Source organism: Pelodiscus sinensis, chromosome 3 (genome assembly GCF_049634645.1).
Source record: "Pelodiscus sinensis isolate JC-2024 chromosome 3, ASM4963464v1, whole genome shotgun sequence".
Taxonomy (NCBI): domain Eukaryota; kingdom Metazoa; phylum Chordata; order Testudines; family Trionychidae; genus Pelodiscus; species Pelodiscus sinensis.
Genome location: NC_134713.1, coordinates 56,285,625 through 56,297,822, shown reverse-complemented (window position 1 = coordinate 56,297,822; position 12,198 = coordinate 56,285,625). Strand labels below are relative to the sequence as shown.

General features: G+C 44.3%; 1 protein-coding gene across 1 annotated transcript in view; it reads right to left on the bottom strand.

Moving 5' to 3' along the window:
• The window catches only part of PHIP (PHIP subunit of CUL4-Ring ligase complex), a 303,792-nt gene that overhangs the window by 81,678 nt on the left and 209,916 nt on the right, over nt 1–12,198 (bottom strand). The window contains exons 23-24 of the mRNA XM_075923789.1: nt 8,132–8,366; nt 368–487 (exon numbers count right to left, since the gene is read on the bottom strand). Coding sequence (XP_075779904.1) covers nt 368–487; nt 8,132–8,366 — 355 coding nt within the window. The remainder of the gene's footprint in view (nt 1–367; nt 488–8,131; nt 8,367–12,198) is intronic.

Sequence of the window (12,198 nt, the reverse complement as noted above, 5' to 3'; positions counted from 1 at the left end):
CCTGCTTATTCCAAATAATTCTAGCTTTAATGTACAGAAGTAACAGAGGCAAGCAAATGCACAGGAGAAATGCGGTGCAATGAAAAACCCATCACGATAATGTAGGAAAAGACAAGGGATAACCCAAATGTAACTTAGTATTTTGAAAGAGCACAGAGGCAGCGTAGAATGTGCTGACAAATAAACTTTCATTCTGAAAGAAAGCAATTTTAGTTTGATTAAAATCAAGTTGTAAAGGGGGTTTTAATCAATCCAAAATGTTCAGAAACAATGATGAAAACTAATTAAATACATTTCTAAAAAATTATGTAAAAAAGTTGAAAAACATGAAATCGAAAGTAAAAATCTAGAGAAAAACAAAAAGTACCTCATCACCCATTTGTGGAACAAATGGACATCGACGAGGAATAGTATCTGTAATCCATGCTGAAGGTAACCATTCTTCCAATGTCAAGCCATTTTCTGCCAAAACTCCTACAGTCAACCTCTAAAGAAAGGGCACAAAAATAAAATATTAATAAGAATAATTAGCCTTTACCAAAATTCACAATTTGCTCCCAAAATATATTCTCATTTTGTCAAAATCTCAACTGGAATTTTGTGAAAATTATTTTTATCATATAAGGGAAAATACATGACATGACCAAATTGCAAATGCTATTGAAAAGTTTAAGATAATTTTATAGAGCAGCAGCAAAATGAGATTTTATAATCAAAACAATAAAACTTGAACATAATATTTTGTACCCAAATAATATTTGACTAATGTACATACAGTATGAATTGATTAGAATCCAGCCATGTGAAAAATTTTGAGGGATGAGAGATAAGCAACTAAAATTTCCCAAGTTCTATATTTTATTGCTGACTGATCTTCAGAGATTTAAAATGTGATGCTCAGGCAAGTCTTTACTAATTACCACCAAATTAGGAGAAATTTTCATGGACATGGCAAAATCCCTGACACAAATGCCACTCCTCCTGCCAAATTTTGAGTGCCTACTTAAAAGTATGGCAGTATTAGGGCTTCTCAAAGAAAAGGTTGCCAGAATAATAGCTGCACATTAAGTTCAGTTAGTTACTGTACAGTAACTATGGTTCTTTGAAATGCCAGGTGGCGCCTTTGCTCGGGTGTCCCTGGTCTGCTGGGGGGGGGGGGGTCCAGCGGCTTTGCTGGACGCCCCCAGCAGACCTGGGGGACAGGAGCAAAGCCGCCTAGGCAGCGGGGGTCCCGCTGCCTAGGCGGCTTTGATCCTGGGCAAACGAGCAAAGCCGCCTAGGCGGCGGCTTTGCTTGGGTGTCCCTGGTCTGCTGGGGGGGTCTAGCGGCTTTGCTGGACCCCCCCCCCCCCAGCAGACCAGGAATACCGGGAGAAGCTTTTCTCGCCCCAGAGGACAAGGGCGGCGATGCACTGCCCGTGAGCTCCAGGGCGAGAAAAGTCCCGTTCGTAAGTGCGGCTCCGAAGTCGGATCCGTGTAAGTCGGGGACTGCCTGTATCAGAGCAAGACATGCTGATATTACTTCAAGGAAGATAAAGGCTAACCCTCCTTCTTTTAGAAGCAGCATGTAGTTCATAGTCTTTGGTATAAGGGTCTCAGTTATTCACATTGTTTTGAGATACCTATATGAAAAATCTTTGCCATTCTTTAAAAGGATCTCCTGAACCAACGAGGAGCAGTCTTTGTCTATCTTGCTCAATAAGTCAACATTCAGACCACCAAGCACAATATGGATCCCAGTGTAATATTTGTCCCTGGTTCTAAGACAGCATTTACAGGCAGATGGGAAGTCATACTGGAGTGGGCGGCAGCTGGCAACAAATGGAGAAGATCCCACAGCCAAAATAGTCTCAGCTTGGGATAACTGAAATGTGGAAGCACGCATCCTTCAAATCGAGGGTGGCGTACCAGTCTCCTAGATTGAGAGATGGAATGATGGAGGCTAACGTCACCATCCTGAGCCTTGAATTACTTTTGAAAGCATTCTGAGCCCTCTGAGGTCTAGGATGGGGCGAAGGACCCCTTTGGATTTCGGGATGAGAAAGTAACGAGAATAAAAACCTTGCTCCTGAATGCGAGGAGAACCTCTTCTACAGCCCCCAAAGACAGGAGCAAAGAGACCTCCTGAAGAAATAAGTACTCATGAGAGGGATCCCTGAAGAGGGACAGGGAAGGAAGGAGGAAAGGAGAGGAATGAGATAGAATAGCCCCTCTGCACCATGTTGAGGACCCAGCGGTCCAAAGTGATGGAACACCAAACAAGACAGAGAGAGAACAGCCTATGTGAGAAGGGGCAATCTAGCACTGGGGCTGGTAGTCCGTCCTCAGGCGCACCTTCAAAAGCCCAACCTCAGGCCCTAGGACTTATTAGGGGGTCCTTGGTTTTGGTTAGAGGCTAATCAAGGGAGCCTCTTAGGGCCCCTGGCGTTATTCCCCCTACTCCTCCATCTGCTGTCAAACCTGAGGCCTTTTTGGTACCCCCTCTGTGACCTCGGGTTCAGCAAGCAACACTGCTGGGCGGGGGTATGAATATCCAGGGACTTCGGCATCGCCCTAGAATCCTGAAGACTGTACAACTTGCTATCAGTGTGCTCTGAAAAGAGTCCTGACCCCTTGAAGGGCAGATCCTGGAGCATTGTCTGGACTTCAGGAGGAATACCAGAGACTTGAAACCATGAGCTTCTGTGCATAACTATGCCCGTGGCCACTGACTGTGCTGCCGAGTCTGCTGCATCCAGGGCAGCCTGAAGGGCCATCCTCAAAACCACCTTTCCCTCCTCTGTCAGCGCCACAAATTCTTGTTGGGACCCTTGAGGGAGCTGGGATTTAAACTTATAAACGGCCACCCAAGAGTTGTATGCGTATCTGCTGAGCATTGCTTGTTGGTTCACAATTCTCAGCTGCAGACTGGCCATCTCATAAGCCTTTTGCCCTAAGAGATTGAGTTTTTTGGGCTTCTTACTATTAGGGGTGGGGCCCAGTTGTCCCTGCCTCTCCTTTTGGCAGGCGGCTTGCACCGCCACTGAGCCAAGGGGCAGGTGGGTGAAAAGATGTTCATGCCTGGCCTGTGGCACAAAACACCACCTTTTAACCACTTTTTGGGTCGGTGGCATGGAGGCTGGGATCTGCCAAAGGCTTTTTGTGATTTTTGCAACTGTTTTATTGAGAGGGAGGGCAATCCTCATTGGGGCATCCACTGTAAGGATGCCTATCACTGGATCTGAATCCTCCTTGACCTCCTTGACCTGCACCCCCAAGTTCCGGACTAACCGCCTGAGGAGTTCCTGATGCGATTGCATGTCCATGGCCAGGGACGGGTCTGCCAAGGCTTTGTCCGGTAACAAAGATGAGAGTCCTTCCATTGAGGTCACCTTTCTAGGGGCACAACTAGCACAGGTTGAGTGGGCTGCACTTAGGTAGAGCCCACCAAAGGTGGATGCTGAAATGGGCATGCAGAGCCCTCACCCGATTCATAAGTGGGGTAGCCAAGAGGGTAGCCCTATTGCACAAGTACGATGAGGCCACAACCATCCCAAACTTGAGGGGCCTTGGCCCTGGGCTTGGTGGTACCCCAATGGGGTCCAAAAGGGCCAATGAGTCGGCATCTGCAATTGTGAGGGCCATGACAGCACCATAGTTGGACTGACCCTCCTTGGTCAGTGCCATGAACGGGACCGATGCCGAGACCTTGATCTGTGCATGGACCTTGACCTCCGTGACTTGGCAGAGCAATGTGAAGAGGTCCCAGAAGACAAGGATTCCAAATTCGACTTGGAGGAGTACTCTGCTGCGGACCAGGGTGGTGCTGCAGACGACGGATGCTCATGGTACGGATGCTCATGGTACTGGCTGTGTTGCGCCAGAGCTGACTGTTTGTCCCAGTGTGGTGGTGGCGGCACCAGCAGGGGCATAGACGAGGTCTCCAGTACTGGGAGATGCAGCTTTGGTGGCACTGGAAGGGCAGTTATTCTGATCCGCACCAGATCCTGAACTGGTGGGGCCGGTGTCGTCATTGCAGTCAGTGCTGGACAAGATTCACATCCCGGTGACAAAGGAGGCAGCACCGAAGGCAATGCCGGGGCCATCCCAATCCCTGGTGTTCTCGGCCTGCATGAGCCTCCATGCTGTGGGGTGCTGGCCCCAGGAAAGATGTGAGTTCAATTAACTCCCGGGCTGACAAACGTTTTTGGCATTTACGGCTGTGAGACCTCCTCCACGGACAGGTCTGGGTTGCCGGGCTCGGCCTGCACCTATGGCATGCCAGAGATGAAGGCACAGCATGTCCCCATAGCGGACATACCCCTTGGTCCTGTCTCGAGGGTGATCTGCCTCTTTGCGCCTTCTTATATGCACTCAGTGCCAGGGACTGGGATCGGTGCCTTGGCACTGGCCAGTGCTCCAATGCCGAAGAGTGCTTTGACGTATATCCATCATCCTGGATCGACCCTGGTGTGCTCCTCACCAACGGTGCTGACTCCAGTGCCAGTGAATGGAGTTCCGACTCTATTAGGAGTAACTTGAGTATAGAATCCCGTTCTCTCCAAGTCCTCGGCTTACAGGACTAAAAATATTGCAAGAGTTCGTCAAGTGGCCTTTTCCCAGGCACTTTAGGCACTCTTTGTATGGGTAACCGCAGGCCATACACTTTGAGCACTGCAGGCAGGGTTTGAAGCCCTGGGGTCCCAGCATAACCCCCATGGTGGGGGAACAATGGGAATGTACTATCTACTAACTATTCTAACAAAAACCTCAATAACACTAAAGAACTATTTACACGAGACAAGAGTGCTAAGGGCACACTTGCGATTGCAAGCCAAGTATTCCAGCAACCAACACAAGTGGTAAGAAAGAACTGAGAGGGTGGGGGGGGGGGGGACCAGCAGAGGAATATATGCATGGTTATACCGGTGCCATTCCAGGGGGCTCCTTGGCTGGCCCAACAGGTACTGCTAAGGCTTCCAAAACCTGTGCACATAGCGTGCACACCCTAAGTGGAATGGACATAAGCAAGCACTCGAAGACTAACAGGTAAATTCCTCATTTTTGGAACCATGGAGAAGCCATGCTGTGCATTTCAGAGTTTGATATTCAGATGGCATGTCTTGCCATGATGCTGCGTTAGGAGGGAGGGGGATCGGTTGATCTACTGAATGGTAGTGCAGGTAAGAGAACCAGGGTTGTCTCGGCCAGGTGGGGGCTATTAGAATTACTGTGGCCTGATTCAACTGAATCTTGTTGATCACCCTAGAGAGTAGGGGGATTGATGGAAAGGCATAAAGTAGGGGAGCTGTCAAGTGAATAGTGAAGGCATCCCCCTCTGACCTCTTGCCCTGCCCAGGAGCAGAATCTGTGGCATTTGTGGTTGAGTACTGTTGCAAAAAGGTCTATTATTGAAACTCCCCACTTGCAAAAAACAGAGGATTTCTCACTCATGTTGCTCTGAGAAATGTCTGCTCAGTTTGTCGGCCCTCACATTCTTCTGTCCTGGTATATATGTGGTGGTTGGAGTATGTGGTTCCTGTTCCAAAATCTGATTGCTTCTGCACATAGTGAGCATCATCGGGCACTCCCCTATCGACTGATGTAAAACAAGGGGTGTGTTGTCCGTGAGGACACAAATGGTTTTTCCCTTTATCAAAGGGAGGAAGTGAGAGCATGCCTTGCAAATGGCCCTGAGCTCCAGGATTTTGATATGAAGGTGCCTCTCCAGTTGGGGCCATCTGCCCTGTATTGTCATTGTGCCACAATGGGCACCCCAACCCAGAAGCGATGCATCCATCATTATTGTTACAGACAGATCCGGAAGGTGGAAGGGTATGCTGGCAAGTAGGTTGGTTGGAGAAGTCCACCAGTTGAGAGGTTGTAGAACTGGCAGAGGAAGTGAGACATGCCTCATGGTTGGTTTAAAATGTAGGTCGTTGCGAGCCAATGTTGTAGACGGCACATATGTAGCCTCGCAAATAGGATTACAAAGGTTGTAGCTGCCATGTGCACCAGTAATTGGGAGGCACGTGCGGGCTGTGGAAAAGGGAGTATGCTTGACCTCCCAAGTAAGGTCGCATAGTGCCTTGAATCTTTGTGATAGCTGGCAGGCTCTTGCTGTAACTGAAACCTGAAGTGCTCTGATAAATTCTATCTTTTGTGCGGGTTGTATGGTAGACTTGTATACATTGATAAGTAGGCCAAATGGGAAAAAGCATTCTCTGGTAGTGGTTGTCATAGCTATAGTTTGTTGATGTGTGATTAAACAGTCATCGAGGCAGGGAAAGATGATGACGTTTTGTCTTCTCAGAAAAGCTGTGACCATGGCTAACATCTTTGAGAAAACTTGAGGGGCCGTGGAAAGACCAAAGTGAAGGACCCAGTATCGGTAATAGTCTTGACCTACAACAAATCTGAGAAATCTGTATTGCCTTCTTCTTGGTGCTTGGTTGTGGATCCCAAAAGATTGCAGCATTACTCTGGAGTCCTTCATAGAGTGAAGAGTTTTGCTGGTGTTAACTGCAAACAGCTTCTGGCCGTCAAAGGGCAGATCATCTACTGTAGATTGAATCTTCCTGAGAAATGAAGTGGAGCTAAACCACGATGCCCATCTCATTACTACTGATGTTGCTGTAGAACATGCAGCCATGTCAGTGTCGTCTATGGCAGCCTGCAATGCTGTTCTTGAAATTTTGTGACCTTCGGATATCAATGCTACGTATTGTTGCCTCAGCCTCAGGAATGTCTGCAACAAAGTCATTCCATTTGGTGTAATTTCTATAATTGTATTTGCTCAATAAAGCGGCGTAATTTGAAATGTGAAATTGTAAAGTAGAAAACATATATATTTTGTGTCCAAATGCATTGAGTCTTTTGCTTTCACGGTCTGATGGAGTAGACTAGTATTGTTGTTTGGATTTTTGTTTCACAACCTCCACCAAGAGAATTAGGTGCTGGGTGGGGAAAAAAGGAATTGTGACTCTTTGGGTGGGACATAATATTTCTTATCAGTTCTCTTAGCAGTAGAAGAGATTGACACTGGAGTTTACCACAGTGTCTTTGCAGGTTCCATTTTTGCTGGATTGATTGGCAATGCTATTTTTGATGGTGTTACTGAGTGAAGTATGTCTGTTAGGTTGTGTTGATTTTCCAGAACCTCCTGGAGAGGAATGTTCAATTCCGCAGCTACACCTTTAAAAAGGTCTTGGAAATGTGTAGTGACGTCTGAAGTCATTGAAGCTGGGGCCATACACCCTTTCTCCACTTGTGGGAGCGTCCTTTGGGTCAGGAGTCGTCACATTCTCTTGTGAAAGTGGTTCTCCCTGTATTTGTTTGGAGAGGGAATATTGCACTCTGTTTCTTCCAGACCCGCTGATGTTTCTAGTAAAATTGCCATTTGTCCCAGTATTGCCAATATGGGTAAAGCTGAGGTGGAGGTGCCCAGGGACTGCCATAATACGGAGGCATATTCCCGAATCTGGGAGAGTAGATACTCTGAGCTGTATAAGGGGAATTCTCTGGTGAAAAACCCTTAGAGAAGTCATTGTCAGAGTTGGACAATGACTGGTCCCAGACTTAACCCTGCTGCAGGTCTCCAGTTTAAATGTAGTAGCAGCTGAGCTGCCTGTGCACCCAGCTCCTACTACATTTAAACTGCAGAGCGGCAGTGGGGGCCCATTATTGACTAATCATGTACTCGATACAAATTGTATCGAGTACATGATTAGCCAGTTACCCACTACTTAACATCCTTACTTCCTGCAAGGCCTTCATACTTGCAGTTGATAGCAACACTTCTTTATCTTCTTGGGCTCCATAAAGTGGCCATAAAGTGGTAGTCACAGAAAAGTTTGAATTCCTGGTTGTAGGAACACCAATACATTCAGGAGGTGAAACACCTCAAATATAGAGAATAAAAATAAGCACTACAAAAACAACTCAGGCAAAGAAAACCATTACATGCAAAGCTTATAACAGCCAATTAACATTCATGATAGCCAATATTTACATAAACAAAATTTAAGATGTATTCTCAAATTGTTAGAAGGTATTTTGGTTTTGCATGAACTCGTGTTAAATTTACCCATGCCTTTTTACTTCCTTTTGTAACACTATGAATAAGTGTCCTATAATTATAAAATGTACTCAACCTTTTTTTTTCTCTCTTTAGGTTTCCTTTTCTTTGGTGATGTTGTCAGTTCATCTTTATCTTCATTCCCTTTTTTCCTTTCCTTTTTAATTTGCTTCTGCTTCTGTTTTTCAATCCCTTCTTCATCCTCTGAACTGCTCTCTGCTTTCTTGGTTTTAAGTTTAGGTATTTTCTTTGGTGGCTGCAGATTAATTCCTGCATCTGCGGTCCAATCTGAGTAATCACTGGAGTATTCACTAGAGTTGATGAATGAAGGGAATAGATGGAATAGAATTAAAAAAATAAGGAAAGAGCAAATTCCTTCACAAAGAAAATTCAGAGTAAACAGCTTTATATAATATAACCACAGACAAGATCATTAAGATTGGAGTTAAGTTTGTAGATAACTAGTAATACTATTAAAAGTTATAGTTTAAAAATGACTATAAACCCATAATATTTTAAGAGAAAGAAAATTAGGACTTCAGTTTAAAACATTCTAGGATGTTTGGAAATTCTTTTTTATAGTGCCAACAATTTTAATTTAATCTCTTAAGAGTTTTTTTTTTTAGTCTTTTACCAATGGAACTGACCATAGTTCACAGATTTAATAGGGACCACAATGATAATCTAGTTTGACCTACAGCATATAACCTGGGAAAAAGACCCTCAACTTAATTTCTACATCGAGCCCAAAACTATAGTATGAGCAACAGTATATCTTTCAGAAAGATCTCTACTCTTGATTTAAGCAGTTCATGAATGATAATCCACCACATAACGAGGTAAATTATTACAGTGGTTAATTACCTTTACTGTTAAAAAATGTGAATCTTGGTTTTAGTTTAAATTTGCCTGTTTCAGTTATAACGAGTACATCTCAAATCTTTTTCTGCTAGACTAAAGCATTGTCTGCTATCCCAAGTCTCACCTATGAAGGTACTTACAAATTACAGAGTAATTTCTTCAGGCTTTTCATGGATAAACTAAACAGATCATGCTACTCAAGTGGCATATTTTTCAGACAGCTAATCATTTTCTAAACTGTTTCCAATTTTCAACATCATTTCTGGGTATTCAGTAATGGTATCATTAATGTCATATACATCTCCACAGTCCTACTTGATATTTGCCTATTTATATGTATCTGACCAACATCAGCACACTGGGAGCAAATGTACAACTGGTTATTTATCACTACTTACTATTTTTAGAAGTAATAATATAGCAGAACCTTTGAGCCCTAATATATACCCCATCATGCAAGGTGCTGCACTAACACAAAATAAAGAGGTCTCTCACCCAAGCATCTTACAGACTGAGTACAAGAAAAGAGACAAGAAACGGATACAGACAAATGGGGAAGTACTATGACTCCTTTCCAGGATACAGTCACTCCTTTCCAGGATACAGTCTAGAAACTCATAAATATAACTTACATTCTTGATTCTGATACTTCTGTGATGGAATGCACTCCTGTATTTATACCTTACACACTACTGTAATAATTGATGTACAAAATATACCTTGTAGGATATCATTTCATAAGTAATAACTAGCTGGTCAGTAATATCATGGTAAAATGAATACAGAAACATTATATATTAAGTTATGAATGTAAGATGAAATCATGACTGAAGTGTGTTTACCAGACAAGTCTGGGGAGTGGGTAAATCATTTTCTCAAAGACGAAGGACAAGCTGATGCCTCTACCCAGGTATCATCAAAGCTGATGGGCAATCACCTGTCAAGTGGCCAATCTTCAGCAAGGAAGAGGGGCAGGAACAAACAGATCTGCATCTTAGAAAACAACAGCATGAAAGCTCTATCACCATGAGATGCCTTGCCTTGTTTCTGTCACCAGTGGGAAAGAATTTTATTTTGGGGTAACCCTCAGGAAAAAGCATTTCAAAGGGTGACTGACTAAAAGTGAGGTGCAAAACCACCCCAAGTGTTCTCTCCTTATCCACTTCTCTTTCACTTACAAAGAAAATAGAAACAGCCTTTGGAAGGAAATCCTGGAATGAGACTTTGGTCAACAATGTTACTGGGACCCTCTGGCAAGTATTTTCATCTAGAACCAAGTCTAATCTGTTAAATTTTAGTATTAGGAAGTGTTTTGTCTTTATTTCTCTTGTAACTATTTCTAACTTTGATGCATTATGTGTGTACTCACTTAAAACCACTCCATAAGTTAGTTTCAAAACTAACTAATCAAAACTAATCCAATGTTGTTAACTGTGTGGGTAACTCTATTTAGGGTAGCAATCTGTTGTATATTGATCCACTTAGAAGGCTAATGGACTCAACACACGTGGACTGTCCAGAAGAATAATTTTTTAGGGAAATTTGGGACTGGGAATATGTTGGAGGTCACCCTACAAGTAGTAACCAAAGCTGCTGAAAACTAGAATGTGGCTGGTGTATGGCTGACAAACTGCTGGGCTGTGACTATACACAGACAATCAGGGTGTGATCTGCATGGTGGCAGCTTTTTCTGAGTTGTCCGGTGGAAGCTACAGCACCAAAGACTGAGAGGCACTCCAGATTGCAAGTTCGATACAACCTCTCATTGGTTTGGATTACACCTAGGAATGTCACAAGCTTACATTCAGCTATATCCTGTCTGCAATAGTGGCCAGTACCTCGTCATCTCCAGCCTGATCCTGGCCTACATATTTATTCCTGCCTCTGGAAATTTCCACTACATGCATCTGACGAAGTGGGTCTTTGCCCACGAAAGCTCATGCTCCTACACTTCAGTTAGTCTATAAGGTGCCACAGGACTCCTCGTCGCTTTTGCAGTATCACAGGGGAAATTTATACAGAAGGTAAGGTTACTCACCTGTGTAGTAACTAGAGTGCTTCAAGATCGTTGTCCCCATGGGCGCTCCACCTTAGGTGCTTCAGCACCGCTGAGCTTGAGGCGGGAGATTTGTGACAGCAGTACCCTGTCTGGCCAGGCGTGCAGGGAGCCGGTGTGTGTTCTGAGGAGGCGACTGCGCATGTGCGGACGGCTCCCCACCCCCCCCCCAGTTCCCTCTCTGACCCGGACGGGCTGTATTCCGAAGCAGGAGGAAGGAGTGTGGGTGGTGTAACACCCATGGGGACAACTCTCTCAAAGAACTCCAGTTACTACACAGGTGAGTAACCTTCCCTTCTTCTTCAAGGAGTGTCCCTATGGGTGCTCCAGCTTAGGTGATTACGAAGCAGTATTTGTGGTGGGAGCTTCAAATGCTGAGCTTGTGAGGCTGAGTATTGTGTGGCCAAATGTTGTCTCTGACTCAGCAAATGTCTGTATAGCATAATATTGGGTGAAGGTATGTGTTGACGTCCAGATAGTAGCCCTACAGATGTGTTCTGATGAGACACCCTGTAGGAATGCTGCTGTGGCTGCCTCTGCCCTTGTCGAGTAAGTCCGCACAGTTGGTTGGGGCTCTCTCAGGGCTATGGTATACGCTAGTTTAATGCAACTAGACAATGCACTTTGAGAGTCTGTTTCAACATAAGCAATCCCTGTGTTGATGAAACAAACAGCCGTGGGATTTTTCAAAAGGGTGCAGAGAACTATCCAAAATAACCACTAGATCTATTTCCTGAGTGGTAACAGCTAATTTAGAACCTATCATTATACATGTATACTTGGGATTATTTTTTCCAATATGTATTACTCTGCACTTATCAGTGCTAAATTTCCTTTGCCATTTGTTTATTATGCACCCAGTTCTGTGAGATATCCCTGTAGTTATTCACAGTGAGATTTGGACTTAACTCTCTTGAAAAACTGTTCTCTGCAAACTTTGCCACTTCACTATTCATTCCCTTTTCCCAATCATTAATGAACATGCTGAGCAGTACAGGCCCCAGTGCAGATCCTTGGGGGAAACTTACTACTTACCTCTCTTCATTGTACACAATGACCATTTATTCATATCCTTTGTTTCTTAATCAGTTACTGATCATTCAGAGAACCTTCCTTTCCATCCCATAACTACTTAATTTTCTTAATTTTCTTAACAGCCTTTTGGGAGGAACTTTATCAAACGTTCGGAAAAGCCAAGTACGCTAACTTGGCTAGATCGTTCTTAT